Source organism: Leptonotus elevatus, chromosome 3, assembly GCF_054856555.1.
Source record: "Leptonotus elevatus isolate MCC_2025b chromosome 3, RoL_Lele_1.0, whole genome shotgun sequence".
Lineage (NCBI taxonomy): Eukaryota > Metazoa > Chordata > Actinopteri > Syngnathiformes > Syngnathidae > Leptonotus > Leptonotus elevatus.
In genome coordinates, this window is record NC_141241.1 from 460,449 (window position 1) to 476,746 (window position 16,298).

General features: G+C 46.3%; 3 protein-coding genes and 1 long non-coding RNA gene across 4 annotated transcripts; 2 read left to right on the top strand and 2 right to left on the bottom strand.

Annotated features, from left to right (window-relative positions):
- The first annotated feature begins 1,269 nt into the window (after positions 1-1,269).
- Positions 1,270-2,938, top strand: LOC147176519 (uncharacterized). Its single transcript, XR_015094366.1, has 2 exons — positions 1,270-1,776; positions 2,082-2,938. It is a non-coding gene; the product is annotated as an uncharacterized LOC147176519 (long non-coding RNA).
- Positions 2,939-3,425: 487 nt separating this feature from the next.
- LOC147176520 (chymotrypsin A-like) lies at positions 3,426-5,332 on the bottom strand. Its single transcript, XM_086071278.1, has 7 exons — positions 5,263-5,332; positions 5,028-5,131; positions 4,874-4,953; positions 4,648-4,726; positions 4,381-4,561; positions 4,166-4,299; positions 3,426-3,643 (listed from the first exon to the last, which is right to left on the bottom strand). Exons 1-7 carry the CDS (start codon positions 5,312-5,314, stop codon positions 3,482-3,484), a joined length of 792 nt encoding a protein of 263 aa, XP_085927404.1. The 5' UTR covers positions 5,315-5,332; the 3' UTR covers positions 3,426-3,481.
- Positions 5,333-7,493: 2,161 nt separating this feature from the next.
- Positions 7,494-16,077, top strand: galr1b (galanin receptor 1b). Its single transcript, XM_086071276.1, has 3 exons — positions 7,494-12,937; positions 13,109-13,174; positions 14,850-16,077. Exons 1-3 carry the CDS (start codon positions 12,278-12,280, stop codon positions 15,165-15,167), a joined length of 1,044 nt encoding a protein of 347 aa, XP_085927402.1. The 5' UTR covers positions 7,494-12,277; the 3' UTR covers positions 15,168-16,077.
- Positions 8,121-10,945, bottom strand: LOC147176522 (chymotrypsin B-like). The gene is made up of 6 exons (XM_086071277.1): positions 10,799-10,945; positions 10,624-10,727; positions 9,724-9,803; positions 9,387-9,649; positions 8,697-8,830; positions 8,121-8,336 (listed from the first exon to the last, which is right to left on the bottom strand). The coding sequence occupies exons 1-6, from the start codon at positions 10,848-10,850 to the stop codon at positions 8,175-8,177; spliced, it is 795 nt and encodes a 264-aa protein (XP_085927403.1). The 5' UTR covers positions 10,851-10,945; the 3' UTR covers positions 8,121-8,174.
- Positions 16,078-16,298: the final 221 nt, after the last annotated feature.

Here is a 16,298-nt window from a genome sequence, read left to right on the forward strand (position 1 = left end):
AAACTAAGAGTTAAAAGAATAAAGATGGACGTCACCACACTTCATTAATTTTCACGAGTCCAGCGAGGCTCAAACTCGGCGGGCCAGTCACGCTCGACGCATGTAAACAGCGAAACGAGCGAAATGTCCACTGCGCTAAATCGACTCATTGTGTCCGAGAATGACATCCGCGGCGCCAAATCGACTGCTATAGACGTCGAAGAACATAATAATGCGCAATTAAGGAGGCGGCTTGAATGTTCAGTGGCTGAAAAGGAAAAGAGCCGACCTCATCCAGAGCCAACGTTTGTTTTCATCGTCCTACACAAGCGACATTCTTCAGTTTCGACAAGCTATCCTTCCTTTCGCACCGTGTGCCCTGTCTGTCATATCTGCTTGTCTTACGTCTTTGACATTTTTTATTGCTTCTACTCAGAAATTCTTGGGCACAACCAACAAAACTCGCTATACCTCAATTCTTTCAAATATTGTATCCGTCCCGCTTATAAACCGGTTTCCTTCATTCAGAAAAGGCCCCACAGATACATTTCCATACATGTCGCAGCTGCAAGAAAGGCACATTTTATTTTATTTTTTAAATCAGGCGGTAAGCAAGACGGGTCCGAACAACAGTAGCAACGCCATTTTAGCATTTTTCCCTGGCATTCATTATTATCTTCCGGCAGTCGGGGTAGTGCCAAATAAATAAGAATAACAATCAAATCAAGACAATCGCTTACCTCTTCGGGACGGCGGTGGCCGGCCAAAACAAGATTGTCATCCGCAGGAGGGTGCACGCAGGACCCCCAACAACATGTTTACTACATAGAAAGGTGAAAGGTGAAAGGCTCACTTCGCTGGCGTTCAACTGCTCTTTTGGACGTCCCGGAAATAAACGAGAACAAAACAAGCACGACTAGCACAGGTCGTCAACGAGCGGACATAGAAAAAATGGTCTCCCAGGCGGGGAAGCGAACCCACGTCAACCTGCATCGTTGCCAAGTGACGGTACGACGCCGCCACCTGGCGCCCGAGCCGGCTTCTGTTTGACCTTCTTCCGGTTCAAACTGCGGATGTCACGTGACCTTGCGGAGAGCCTGTTATTAAAAACAGTCGTAAAGTAATTACATTCATTGAAAAAAACCAACCTATTAACAGAGTTCAAAACGTGTTAAAAGATTGATTCGAAAATTCATGATGTTACTAATGTTCTTTTATTTTATCAATGATAAAACTTTACGTGTAGACTCTTATTTTGAAAGGCCCGTGCCGACGTAACGCCGTGACGAATGTGAGCATAAATGCTCATGTTGTGTTCATGTGATTTTGTTGTTATAGCAAAATTGTGTATGCTACGGAATTGTGTAGATTCTAAAACAACCTGCTGTGCTCGCGGACGTTAACGCCCTGAGAAGTGTTAATATTTCTTGCCGTTCAGAAATCCGCCATGTTGAAACTTCAATAGTTCTCTCAACTCGGAAACTCGGGTATCAACATAAATTCCCAGTTGTCCAGTAGAAAATACGACATTAGGGGGCGCCCACGTGCAATTTTCTACTCGACATGTTGTATTTTATTGTATTTTGATACCATATGAAGGCAGCAATTACCGCCCCCCCACCACCACCACCACTCGACGACGAGAGATGAATGTGTGCAGTAAGTTTGCAAGGAGCTACTGCTAAATGAAAGAGAAAAATAGAAGAAAACAAGCATTCTAAAGCATTTTTGAACCGTGGAGGAGCTGTTTTTGTGTTTTCCACTCTTGGTGACGTACACTTTGCCAAGCGACACTTGGTGAGTTTGGACTCATATTGTTCAACGAACCTGTTATCGCTGGTCAAATGATGACAAAAAAGAAGCTGTGGTGTGGAATTGATGTTGTCTTATGTTAAAAAGATGGCTGTAAGTGGCGACTTTGCATTTAATTGAAGGCGGGTTGGAGTACGTGCCCTTGCTATGTTTTTCAACACCGCCATTCTGAAATGCATCATTGCAATTGTATCGATTTCACTCGACGGAAAACGAACCTTCATTTGTATTTTAAACTACCAGATGCATAATTTTGGTTATTTATGCATATTATTTTCTTGTTATGCTAGGCTACTGTTAAGGTTTGATTCAGAAACCTGAACAAATCGCGGAGTTGGATTCTGTGCGCGAGAGACAAGATGGCGCCTCACGCAGGAGGCGGAGACATGTTGGACATTCGATCGTTTCTTCAAACCTGGTAGGATCGATCAGTTTTTCTCTCTCTGCTACACAGCAACGGACTCTCAGACTCTGGATTTAATATTCAGGACAATAAGAAGAACACAAACATTTGGAACGAGAGACATTGAATATTGAACTCATTCAGTATTTTGCTGAATCGTTTTGAGTTGTACATTGTGTCAATTTAGATTTTGGTCAACCACATAATGCTGTCATGGTGTTATTGTAATATTGGTCTGGTTTAAGCCATGAAACTGGGAAATTGTTTAAAGTTAAAGGGGCACTTAACAAAACTCTTTCACACTTTCACTGAACTTCTTTCAAAACAAAAGTGAAGTACATAAAAAGAGATACAAATGAGAAAATTAGAATTGAATACAACAACCCAGGTTGAAAACTGAAACTATTGAGGACTATATTCTTCAAACCTAAATAATAGGTTTAAAAGGAAAAGGATTCAGAAACAAAAATTCACTTGACGTTAGAGGGAAATATATTTTTCTTTAACCAAATTGTCTGTCACTTAAATTTTAAATGTTGTTAAATTCAACGAAAATCAGCCAGCAGTTCAATCTCATATTTTTGGTCGGTGGTCATTTATTTGCTTTGTATAATTTCCACTACTACAATAGCCGAACCTATCACTGGTCTATAGTACAATTGACTTTATTCGCTCCAAAAGTGTTACAAATGCATAAGACAACATCTGGCTTTTCCAAATAAAAGCATTGTGTGCGCAGGATAATACTTGTTCACTTGTATTTTTTTTTATTGGGGGGTGGGGGGCATCTGGCGTGTAGAACAGAGATGCCCTTTTGGACGTTTCCTTTCTCTCTTCCTGTTGGAAGAGGGAAACCTCCAAAATCTTCTTTTCCCCGTTTTGTGTCCAGATTGGCCGGTGCGCCAATGAGGTGACTTAAAACTGGCACATGGTTCAAAATGAAAGTGACACTTTTGCTTATTTGATGAAGGTAAAATGCTCTTAATCCCTTCAAAAATACACGAGTCATGCGTTAATCAACTAGCGATTGGCACGATGCTTCGCTGAGGGGATGCAGGCCAGCGACATGCTTGAGGCGAGGCACTTGTAGCTGAAGCAACGTCAACGAGGAGAGAGAAAATAGTCTAATCGTGTCAACACAGTGGACAAAAACTGACAATGGTGGGGAAAATACAAGGAAAAGAAAGACGCAAAGAAATGGCCGATGAAAAAGAATCTCCGACAGCAAGAGTTTGTGGCAGTTATTTACTTTTATTCAACATTCCAGTCTGTAAAGAGGGCTTGTTTTCAGTTGGAGGCGATGGTCTGGTCCATCCAGGCGCGCAGTTCGGTGACGCGAGCGTAGACGCCGGGCATGGTGGGCGTGCACGTTCCGCTGCCCCAGGACACGATGCCCACCAGGGTCCAGGCGCCCGCCTTCTGGCAGACCAGGGGGCCGCCAGAGTCGCCCTGCAAAAAAGACGCACAATTAACACAATCATAGAGAGCATCCCACCGCTAACCACATTACACACTGTCCTGTCATGTCCTGTCCTGTCCTGTCCTGTCCTTCTTGCTTCTCACTGCATCCCCTTCTCACTACCCGTGTCCCTTCTCTCCCTGTTCTGTCCTGACCTTTCTCAATCTGCAGTAGACATTGGATGTGGACTGCTGGTCAAAATTGGGTACGTGATATTTAACAGAGTAGACACTTAGAAGGTTCCCATTGGTAGTAAAGACAAAGTAGTGGATATATGTCACTAGAGACTTGGCATCGGTACAAGGTAGCGCAGACTTGTACTCGTAGAGGACACTTGTTAGTTGATACTTGCTAGTGAACACTTGGAACTAGAAAGTTTAGACCCAGTAGTGCAGACGTGGTCATAAAACACGTGTTAGTAGTAGACACTTGTTAGCAAAGACTTGTCGGTTGGCACTTTGCATTCGCGGACACTCGGAAATGAGTAGAAACTTGAAGAAGGTTGAACCCACCATGCAGGATGACGCTCCGGAAGCTCCGGCGCAGATCATCAGGCTGCTGATCTTGTTGCCCCAGAATCTACGGCACTGCTCGTTGGTCAGCAGCGGCAGGGAGGCCTGCTGGAGGAGGGCCGGCGTGTCGGGGGCTGAAACGCAAGCACAGGGCGGACGTTGGCGTCAAGCCGTACGCTGGCCGCCGCTCCCCGCCCCCCGCGGCGTTTCCTGACCGTTGTATCGGGTCAGCCCCCAGCCGCTGGTGACGCACTTCATGCCGCCGGGGAAGTCGTCTCCTGCTTGGGCCACGCAGACGGGCGACACGCGCATGTTGGTCTGCGCCGGACTGGCCAGCTTGATCAGCAGGATGTCGTTGTTGATGGTGAAGCCGTTGTAGCGAGGGTGCTTGAAGACCTGCCGGGCGGGACGCCAGTCGCAGCGTCAACGCAACACGCTGCGCTAACGCTAGCAACGGCGTAACAACAGAGGCGCGGTCTCACCTTGCCCACCTTCAGGACCTGGGTGTCCTCGGCGGTGGACGAGCGGTCGTGCTCACCCACAACCACGCGGTGGGAAGTCCTACAAGCGGCAAGACAAACACCGTCACGCTCGTGCCCGTCCGTGGGCAATCAACAAAATCCATCGTAGCACAACGCGTTCATCTGTAGGGTGCGCCAGCGAGCACGAGAAACGTTTTGACTGCGAATGCCGTCGTGGCGCTGTTACCTGACGTTGCAGTGGGCTGCCGTGACCACCCAGTTCTCGTTGACCAGGGAGCCGCCGCAGAAGTGGAAACCCGTGTAGTCCTGACGCAAATAACACATGATGGCGCTGTCGCATCACGTTTGGCAAGCCATCGTGCGTGTGCACTTGTGCGTACCTGCAGCGACACCTGCCAGGGCCACGAGTGAGGCACCGCCTCCTCGCCGTTGACGATACGAGAGTATCCGGTGATCACGGGAGAGATGGCGGGATTGCCGCAACCTGATGACATCATCACGACACCATGACATCGAATATGGCGTCGTGATGAAGATGTCGCCAATAAGATGTATGGAATATCATGAATTTGACAATCCAGCTAACTGAATGCTAACGTGCTAACGCTAACTCACCGTAGGCGGCACCGACAAAGGCGAGGCAGGAGAGGATCCACAGGAAAGCCATGGCGACGTCATGTCTTCTCTGGACACGGCAGGCTTTTATACGCACGAGCTCGCGCCCGATTGGAGGAGATTGGGGGGGGGGGGCGTGGCCACATAGGGACACGCTATCAGCGGGCGTGAGAGTTTGGCCACATGGAATTCCGGGAAATCTACAGCTGGGCAAAGAACGTTAAGTGAATTTGGATGTGTCACCAACTGTATTTCCTGGTGGCTTCATTAATCATTGATTGATGAATTATTTATATATGGATTTATTTGATTGATTTATTGAAAGGAGATTGTATTGGTGATATATTGGCTTTATAAATAAATACTTATGTAATATGTAACATTTTAAATCAATATGCCAGAAAATATAAATGTTGATATTTTGTTAATTGATCAAAGATTTATGTCGTTCATTGTTCACGGCTTGATGTATTTCTTTTTACATCTTTCGTTAATTGCATTATTGGTATTACTTATGGTTGAAAGAGTTTTGTCTTTGTATGTCGACGTTGGATTCCGCGGACGTGTGCGTTTTGAAGGCCTCGTTGACTGACTTTTTGTCAACTGGGTGTGTGAAGAGCCTGGTTTGCGATTATGCAAATAGACCTGACTTGACTTTTTAAGTAGAACCAAGAAGAAACTGACATCAATGGTAAGAGATTTGCATTCAAAGACGCTGCAAAATAAGGGTTCATGTGTTTGAAGGTCACATGTTGGACACGACACGTCTGTCTTTTTTCCCAGCTGTGTCGCTACCGACCGGGCGCGTACACGATGCATAACGTGTGATGCACGTGCACGTTTGTGGTTTGGCAGCCACAAATTCACGTATTCATGAGGTTAAACAAAGTAGTCTTAAAAATGGTAAAGTGTTTCTTAGGGAGGGGGGGGGGGCGCTATGCTTTTTGTATGTTTACATTTGGTCACATCCAAATATAAAACTCAAAAAATAGAGACTCGATAATAAACACAAAGTCACTTTCATTCAGGGAAAGCTGATGTGTGAAAAACAGACAACTGTAAACGCCCCCCCCCCCCCCCCCCCCCCCCCATCGCCAGGGTCATGTTACAGACCACCCATGCGATAAGTTAAAACCAGCATATACTGTGTGTGTGCGCGCGCGCGGGTTTATATCACATCATGGGGATCATTTTCTGGGGTTTTGCTATCATTGTGGGGACCACGTGTCCTTGTGGGGACATTTTGGTGGTCCCCATGAGTCCAAACCTCTTTTTGAGGATCAGAACTTGGTTTTAAAGTTTAGGTTTTCATTGGGTTTTGGTTGGGGTTAGGGTAAGGGTCTAGGAAATGCATTGTGTCAATGAGATGTCCCCACTAGGAATGTAAACCCATGTGTGTGTGTGTTTTATTCTTTTGTTGGAGGAAGGCATCCTGCTATACATGCTTTCCAAGTCAGTAACTTCATTTGAAGGGCAGCTTTGTCATTTTATGGAATAACTTTTAGGGCCTGAACAGCCACCGCTGCGAGATTTCTATTGTATCTGTAGAAATTCTTCCTCCCATCTTGAGTTTTCGAAATTCTGCATGACAAGGACGGGGCATCAAATTTTGCGTTTCATGTTTGCTTCACCAACGCTCGTGTAAACGCTACAAAAATGTCCAAACGTCACATGTATGTTAACAGTCACCATCTGAAGGTATTTATATGACAATATTCGGTTATGCATATAGTGCCACCTATTGGTGACCAAAAAATGGCAATTTTCACAATTGTATCTACTGTACCGAGCCCGTTGAAGGGGTTCAGTTGAAAAATGGTCAGAAAATCCTTAAGATTTTGATCATGTCTCAGACGGACCGAATATTGTGATTTTTCGGCAAAGGTTGTGGTGTGGCAAAGTCTAATGATTGAGCGTGACAATAAAAGCTACTGTAACTTGACCCGTGTGATCCTACCTTCTCAAAATGTCACGTATTTGTTGACAGTCCCGCCCTGAAGACGTCTACGAAGTAGTGGTCGTGCTGTGAAATTCAGTTGCCATGACAGCAGATTTTTTTAAAGATCTTAACATGGATGAAAACTCATGAAACTTTGCGCACACACCAGGCCTGGCATAATAATCAATGTTTTAATAGTTAAGTGTGTGATTTAAAAAAAGAAGAAAAGCTCAGTAACGCATCCTACAAACTTTCAACAAAGTAGCCCCAGTTGTCCGTTTCACTTCACAGAACTACAAAATGTCGGAGGCTTATGAAACAGTCCAAGACCTACAAAAAAGTCCCTTGGAGAGCCATATGTTAAACCAAACGGCTTTAGTCAGACATTTTGGATTTACTTTCAAATGTTGCCCCATTATTGGCCTATTATAAGAGGTCATATTTGAAAGACCTCCTCCGGATAGATTTTACCCGACTTGAATCTGTGGGTGTTCCAGATGAAAAGTCCAAACAAACTTTTTACTTCGCCGCATGCTGTTAGTGTGGCTAAGAAAAAGTACGCTAAAGATGCGTGAAAACTCATGATATTTTGAATACACATCAAGACTGGCACAAGATATAAACATCCATTATGTCAAGGTTTATTCTGCCATTTTCGAAAAAAATTCAAAGTGGTGAGAAAGTGCTTGGTCCTATTTGGCCCCCCGAGTAGCACTGTGGCCCCCGCCGGTCTTAAACGATTAGCCCATCCCTGACATTGATGATATGAACTGATTTGAGATGATGATGGCAAAATCCAAGTTTTTGTGGCCAACTGTTACATTTTGTACAAAAATGAACGTTTTGCTTCCAAATAATGACTTCAGTCGAGTGTTGACGGTGAACATGAATGTGGAAGAAAGTCCAAGCCAACAAGCTGTTGGGATGATGAATTTGTTTTTATTAATATGGGGCTTCCAGTGGAAACGTGAGTTTAGTTGCTGGCGAGGATCTGGTCCACCCAAGCGCGCAGCTCGGTGACACGGGCGTAGACGGCGGGCGTGGACGTGGAGCAGCGGCTGCTTCCCCAGGACACGATACCCACCAGGGTCCAAGCGTTGTCTTTCTCGCACACAAGAGGACCGCCGGAGTCGCCCTGAAGGGCGCAAAGGAGAACAAGTTGGAACGAGCAGACGGCTTCTCAAAATTCAATTTCAAGCAGTATATTCCCTCCCCAATTTTTTCCAGTTTTGCACTTTTGAGTGTAGTACCCCATTGCGCCACAACATACTGGGCAGAACTGAGTTCTGCTGAAGAATAATTCTGCTCTGTGTGCCTTCAAGTAGCATCTGTTTGACGGTTCAAAATGACTGCAATGTTTTTCACGTTAGGTGTTAGTAGTAAGCTAGCGGACTTCAGTTAACAACAACTCTTTACAAACAATAATGTTTGATGTAAATGTGACAAGAAAAGTTTTTTAAGAAGCCCAGTTCGCAGCCCAGCGCGATTGCCTCACCATGCAGGAGGTGGCACCGTCGGCTCCGGCGCAGATCATCACGTCGGAGATGTTACTGCCCCAGTGACGCTTGCACTGCTCGTTGGACAGAAGAGGAAGCGCCGCCTGCTGGAGCTTGTTGGGAGTGCTGGGAGCTGCAAACGCCACACAGTTAGACCAGCCTACCACGTTTTCATCTCAACAAGGACAGACCAAAGCAATGTCTAAAAACATCTCATTGAGCTGAGGGACGCCAGAGAGCCAAACAGGAACAGGGACAGGAAAACAAAAAGCAACGTGATTAGAAAGGAGAAGGTCATGTAAGTAATGATGATTCAATCACGGGTTTGGTCCGTAACGTCCATCAGAAATGTTGAGTGTAGTTTTCCAAAGTAAAAGTAAATGTTTGTCTTATTTTGGAAAAAAACAAACCCAAAGTCTACTTTCATGGAGTACTACAGAAATCGAAGATGATTGACTGCGAAGAGGGGCTGACATTATTCCCAGGATTTGGACAACTTTAACTGAAACAAGGATAGTTTCATAATTGAAATAAGTTGTGATTGATCGTTACTACACCTCAATCGATAATGAAAGAAGCACCAACGGGAAAAGAGAGGAACAGGAAGCCAAAGTGCAAGAAGAAGGGGATATATCAGGAATCGGGTGATGTTGACGAAGAGGAAGAGGAAGGAAAGCCGGCAAGCAGACCGTTGTATCTGGTCAATCCCCATCCGGAGGTGACGCAGGTTCTTCCCGGGGCAAAGTCGTCGGTGGACCCGGCCAGGCAGACGGGCGACACCTTGGTGTCCAGGCGGGCGGGCGTGCTCAGCTTGATCAGGGCGATGTCGTTGTTGATGGTGCGCGGGTTCCAGCGGGGGTGCGTGAACACCTTGGCGGGGCGCAGGACCTGCACCACCTCGTTGGAGCCGTAACCCTTGTCGTGCTCGCCCGCCACCACGCGGTGGTAGGTCCTGAAGGGGGGCAAGGGTGGGGTCACGAAAAGGACGACGGCAGCTCCCATCATGCACCTGTGCGTGACGGCTACCTGACGTTGCAGTGGGCGGCGGTCACCACCCAGTTCTCGTTGATCAGGGAGCCGCCGCAGAAGTGGAAGCCGTTGGATTGCTGCCAAGGAAATTGCAACGTTACCAACAGGAACGGGAGCGCGAGCCGAGATGGTACAGCGGAAGGAGAACAGGAACAGGAACAGTCACAGAGCATTCGAAGGACAACATCAAGAGGGAGGGGAATAGGTACCGTAAGATGAAGGTGAAGAGGAACAGGAAGACAATGATAAAGGAACAGGAACATGCATGGAATGAGGAAGAGGAAAGGAGCAGAAAGACGGAGTAGAAGAGGAGCACAAACTGAAAGAGGACTGGGAAGACAAAGGAAAAGATGAACAAGGGCCCAAAGTGGAACAAGAACCGAATGACAAAAAGGAACACAAGCCCAAAGAGAACCTATAGAGAAACGGGACCAGGATGGCAAAGAGGATTAGGAACCCAAAGAGGAACAAGAAACAGGTTGACAAAGAGGAAAATAAAAGGAACTCAAAGAAGGACAAAAGAGGAACATAAACCCAAATAGAAACAGGAAATGGATGACAAAGATGAACAGGACGATGAAGAGGGACACGAACGGAAAGATGAAGGAGAAGATGGACAGGAACCCGAGGAGAAAGGGGAACAGGGAGAGGAACAAAAAGGCAAAGTGAAACAGGATCAGGCACCTAAAGTGGAACAAACTGGATGACAAAGACGATTCAGGAAGCTGAAGATGAAGAGGAGGAAGAGGAGGAAGAACCCAAAGAGGAACAGGAGCAGCACATGAAAAGAATGAACAAGAGAAAAAGGTTCGGGAAGACAAAGAGGAATAGAAACAGGAACTTGAAAACAAAGCGGAACAGGACGAGGAACAGGACGAGGACCAGGACGCGTCTGACCTGCAGGGACACCTGCCAGGGCCACGAATGCTCGACGGCCTCCTCGCCGTTGACGATGCGAGCGTAGCCGGTCACCTGGGGTTGAATGGCGGGCGTTCCGCAACCTGACAGACGTCAAGAGAAAACGATGTCATGTGAGGACGTCACACAATGCGGCAACATTCGATTTTCTTACCGTAGGCGGCGCTGACGAGCGCAAAGCAGGAGATGATCCAGAGGACGGCCATGACGACGAAGACGACGACGATGATGTCGCAGAGTCGCCGCCGCGCACTTTTATCCGTCGGCTGGCTCGGCGACGACCAATGGCGGCGCGCCGTGCTCAGAGCGCAGCTGCTTATCGGCAAGTCCGCTCGCACGCTCTGATTGGACGACAGCTTCCCGCACTCAAACTTGGCTTCGTCATGATTTTTTTTTTCTTATTCATACAAACTCATGCGTTTTCAAATACTTCTACGAAGAGAAACTGCCGACAAACGTGCCTAAACTCGCGCTTACACGAATAAAAATCAAGTTGAAGAATGAAATGAGATTTCTGGCAAAAGACGACACATGGACCTCATATTAGTATTTTCTGGTCATCGAAAGTCGTGATCAAAGGACATTCATCCAGCGATCCAGTTTCCGGTCAAAGAAACTCATCTCGTCGTCATATTTCTATGAAGAGCCGAACTAGCTGCACGCAAGGAACAAAATATAAACGCGACATCTTTGTTTTTGCTTCCATTTTTGAGGAGTTGAGCTGATGTGTGAAACCCGGAAGTCCGTGGCATCGAACCCGTAGTAACAGCAGACAACAGTATCTCGCCAGATTTCAAAATGTCGCATCTTCTCAATCAAAAAAGCCTTTTCCGATTCAAATCGTTTTTTGTTACACCTCTAATAATTAGATTTCCATGAGTAAAAACTTAAAAACTTGTCATACATTTAAAAATAATTCTTCCTTTTGCTTTTTCTTCCTAAATGAACGCGTAAAATATTCATATTAAACTTTAAAAGGGATATCAAAAAAGCAAATAAATAAAAAATATCAACACGTTTTAGTGGTAATTATTAATGTTTAACTTTCCTGTCAGGGATTATCAGCGTGTTCACTTTCACACGCCGATAACACACCACACGTGAACAACCACATGTGCGCTTTCCACAAGCATTCACTTGAACCGCCATTTGCGGAAAACTTGATCAAAGATGGAAAAAGCCAAATTGAAATATAGAAATATGAGCGTACAAAAAAAATTCAGCAAAATGTTGCTTTTACAAGTTCAGTCGTATTCAACGCAACTGCGGGAGGGCACTGAAAATAACGCATACGCGCGCACCCACACATGAAAATAAATACACACATAAACACAAACGCGCATGTAAACACAAAATGCATAATAAAACAGAAACACAACATACGGATCACACGGACACGTCACAGACACGAGACAATGATCACATTGATGTGTGGCACTTTTTCAATGAAAAGGTCTGCTGATGAGCTTTTTCTGCTGCTTGCTTTTAGTTTGAAAATTAGGGAGAGGAAGTGAACTTGCAAGAGGGCCATAAACGTCCCCGTGTGTGCGTGCGTGTGTGTGCGTGCGTGCGCGTGTGTGCGTGCGCGCGCTCTCGCTTCTGCTTCTCCGGCTGCTTGCAGCGCGGTTCCGACATGCCGCAGCCGACCAACCAGTCATGGGGACTGGCCGCAGCCTCCGGTCCCGCCGTTCCCGGCCCGGAAGCGGTGGCGGTGCCGGTGGTGTTTGGGCTCATTTTTGTGGTGGGCCTGGTGGGCAACACGCTGGTCCTGCTGGTGAGCTGCCGGGCGGGGGCGTGCCGGACCGCGGCGGGGGGCTCCAGAGGCCGTAACCCGACCAATGTGTTCATCCTTAACCTGAGCTTGGCGGACCTGCTTTTCCTGATTCTGTGCGTCCCGTTCCACGCCACCATCTACTCCCTCCCCGGGTGGCACTTTGGGGGGTTTACGTGCACGTTCGGCCACTTCCTGGCGTCTGTGAGTGTTCTGGTGAGCGTCCTGACGCTGGTCGCCATGTCCGTGGATCGCTACGTGGCCGTGGTTCTGTCGGGCCGGTGCCGCTACCGGACGCGCTCCGTGGCCTTGTTGTGCGTCGGCGTCATCTGGACTATGGCGCTGGCGTGCTCCGTGCCGGTGGCCCAGAACCACGTGCTGACCGGGCACCCCGGCGCCCCCAACGTGACGTTCTGCTGGGAGGTGTGGGGTTCTGGGCGGGGCCGGCGAGCCTACAAGACCGCCGTGGCTCTGCTTGGGTTCCTGTTGCCTCTCGTGGTCATCTGCTGCTCTTACGTCACGGTCAGTGTGCGTCCACTCACCTCCCAACGGTGACGCCATTCCCAAAAGTTGGCGCAACATTGGATTTGGGGTGCTCTATTAGTATCGAAAAACTGAACAAAAAGCGTATTTGACAACAATTACAAACGGTATAATCCACAAATTTCACACCATTTTGTTGTTTGTCCTCAGGTTTTATTTCACCTTCACAAAAAGATGAAGAACATGTCTACCAAGTCTGAACGCATCAAACAAAAGGTACACACATCTCCTTTTTTCAATTTTTCAAGTCAAACTCATTTACTAACCAACTGATTACTTCAATAACTGATCAACTAACCTGTCAACATACCTGACTAAACTAACCAAGAGACAAAGTAAGCAAATGACTAACTAACTAACGTGAAGTAACTGACCAGTGACCAAACAACCGACCAGTCTTACAATCTGACTGACTACATAACAAAGCTGACTGTCTGTTTATCAGTTAATCTATTCTGACCTAACCTTACATAACACTAACCCTACCTTAACAACGGAAGAACCAATAAACTTACAAACTGACCAAGCAAATAAATGAAAAAACTGCCTGACCATACATGACAAACTCATAAACCAACCAATCAAGCAAACAATTGACAAGCAACTAACCAACTAACCAGCGAACCAACCGCACAGAGTGAACGAGCGAGTGAGCAAGCAACCGACTGACGGACTTTTTTAAGTGACTGTCCACCAATCTTACCGATCAATGGACTGATTACACAACAATACTGTCTGACTCTAAATGACTGAACTATCAACTAACCAATCTAACCAACTGTCTACATAAGAAACAAGCTGACTGACCGTTCATTAGTTAGTTGACCATGCCATGCCATACCGTACCTTACCCCCAAAAAAGAGTAACCAGCCAACTGAACAAATGACTTCATTATCCCAGTGACGAACTCAAGCACCACAACCAACTGACCGAGGAAATGAGCAACTGACTGGCTTACCTATTTAACTAACTTTCTGACTGACCTGACTGAAATGAACTGGCTGACTTGACGTAAGTGACTGGCTAAAACTACCTAACTGACTAACCAACCAACAGTTGGACCTTATTGATTGAGTGACTAACTCACCGACAGCTAACAAACCAACTTACAGCTATTCGACCTTCCAAACTGACTGACTGACTGACTGACTGACTGAGCAACAACCTGACTACGTCACTGACCGATTGACCCACCAATCTTCCAAACCGACTGTTGGTTAGCAACGTGTCTTGCTCGACGCGAGCCAGAGTGGAGGATCTCTTCGGAGGTGAGTTTACAGCAGAGGACCCGGCGGGGCAGCAGCAAAGCGTGCTGGGTAAATATTTAGACAGCTCTTCTAAGAATAGACGTTCAAGTTGTCTTCTCTCAGTGAAGACTTGCACACGTCTTGGCCCGTTTATTCTTCAAACTTTTTTTTAACCCTTCATGCCGTGAAAATATAGGAACCCTTTTTTGATGCAGTTTTAACGCTGCCGCGCCGCCAGTTTGTACTCACACTTGCTCGTAGGGACTTGGTAGGACCGCCTTGATAGAAATGTGAACTTTAATCGTAGAGACTTGGTTTAGCGGGTCTGATCGTGGACACTTTGAAGTCAAGACCTGCTAGTATATGTAGATTAAGTAGATGCGTATACTACTAGTAGGTACGTATACTCGGTTAGGGTCTGGCTGGTGGAGACTTGGCGGGTAGTAGATGCTTGTAGAACAGATTTGGCACTTGTGTACACTTTGTAGTCATGTAGATAACCGACAGTACAGACTCGGTAATACAGAGTTAAGTTGAGACTTGCGAGGAGGGACTTGCTACGCTCTTTTTTTTTTTGCGAGTAGTGGACATTTGTGGATTTTGCTGAGTTTTCTGAGGCGTTGTGATCTTTGTGTGTACCCAGACTACGCAGACGGTCTTCCTCGTCATCGCCGCCTTCCTGATTTGCTGGATCCCGCATTACGTGATCGTCATGTGGGCGGAGTTTGGCCGCTTCCCTCTGACGGACGCGTCCTTCGTCTTTCGTATCGCGTCCCACTGCCTGTCCTACGGTCACGCCTGCGTCAACCCTGTCCTCTACGCTTTCCTGTCCCACAAGTTTCGCCACAGCTGCGGTCAGGTCCTGGCCTGCCGCCGGTCTGGCACGCCACCCCCCAGGGGACCGGAGGTGCGCCTGCGCATGGACAACCTGTCCAGTACGCCCTCTACCACCACTATATGAACTTCCTGTCCTCAAATGACTCCTTTGCCGGGACCAATCACAGGCCGGCTGATGTCCTCTGGCAAGTAAGTCATGTGACAGCGGGACGTTTGTTTGGCTTTCCGTTTTGTTAACTGTGACACAAATTCTTTTTGTAGTCTTTTGGTGGTAGTGGAGACTTGGTAGTGGAGACTTGATAATTAAAATAACAGAGACTTGTTGGTAAAGACATTGGTCGTAAACAATCAATCGTAGATACATGAGAGAAGACACTTGGGCAGCAAACACTTTTATTTATTTATTTGTCAACACATTCGTCGAGACCCGGTGCTAAAGACTTGAGTGCAGACATTTTGTAGTAGAGACCTGGTAGTGAAGACTCGTTAGTAGTAAACACTTGCTACTGGATATTTGCTTATAAAAAAAATGTTTCGTAGTAGATATGCGGTACTTGGTAGGAGTTAACACTTTGTAGTAGTGAACACATTTTAGTAGGGACTTCTGGAAGTAGACACTTTGTAGTGAAAACTTAATTGCTACCAACCACTTAAGAGCGGCGAACGCTTGGCAGTAGGAGAGACTTAATGCCAGTAAACACTTTTTACGAGATATTTGCTAGCACGTGGTTGTTCAAAACTGCTAGCAAGCATTAGACTGGTAGTTGTGGACACTTGGACATGTAACACTTGCTAGCCAGTCGTAAACACTCGTTGGTTGGTACTCGGCGCACTTGCAGCATTTCATCATCACCAAGCCGGCGAAAAACACGTGTCAGTCCAGAATTAGTCATAACTAGTTATTATTAAAAGCTATTGATGCTAACATTGTTAGCTAATGCTAATCTGTGGTAACACTGCAGCTCTGCTTACCTTTTGGCTTTGACAATATTGTGCTGATCATATCAATGGTTTTGTACGCAGACAATAAAAAGTCCATTGACACAATTTGTCCTCTTAAATATCTTGCTTTATGTCTTTTGGGGGTGTTTTTGAGACTTTATTCCATACTTATGATATACCAGATTCATGTCCATGTACTAGCATGCTTTTATCCTCACTAGTAGAACAGCTGGGTCTTAACAGTAAAAAAAAAATTCCTTCTGCTACTAGTGTCACTTTTGGACTACTAATACACATTGAAACCTTCCTGTTG

Coding starts and splice junctions, on each gene's coding strand:
- LOC147176520 (XM_086071278.1), bottom strand. CDS start 5,314: ATGGCTTTCCTGTGGATCCTCTCCTGCCTCGCCTTTGTCGGTGCCGCC. Junction 4,727..4,873: donor GCAGCCCACTGCAACGTCAG/GTAACAGCGCCA, acceptor TGCCGCTTGTAG/GACTTCCCACCGCGTGGTTG. Junction 3,644..4,165: donor CCGGAGCGTCATCCTGCATG/GTGGGTTCAACC, acceptor TCTTTTTTGCAG/GGCGACTCTGGCGGCCCCCT.
- LOC147176522 (XM_086071277.1), bottom strand. CDS start 10,850: ATGGCCGTCCTCTGGATCATCTCCTGCTTTGCGCTCGTCAGCGCCGCC. Junction 10,728..10,798: donor GCTCGTCAGCGCCGCCTACG/GTAAGAAAATCG, acceptor GACGTCTGTCAG/GTTGCGGAACGCCCGCCATT. Junction 8,337..8,696: donor ACGGTGCCACCTCCTGCATG/GTGAGGCAATCG, acceptor TGCGCCCTTCAG/GGCGACTCCGGCGGTCCTCT.
- galr1b (XM_086071276.1), top strand. CDS start 12,278: ATGCCGCAGCCGACCAACCAGTCATGGGGACTGGCCGCAGCCTCCGGT. Junction 12,938..13,108: donor TCTGCTGCTCTTACGTCACG/GTCAGTGTGCGT, acceptor GTTTGTCCTCAG/GTTTTATTTCACCTTCACAA. Junction 13,175..14,849: donor CTGAACGCATCAAACAAAAG/GTACACACATCT, acceptor GTGTGTACCCAG/ACTACGCAGACGGTCTTCCT.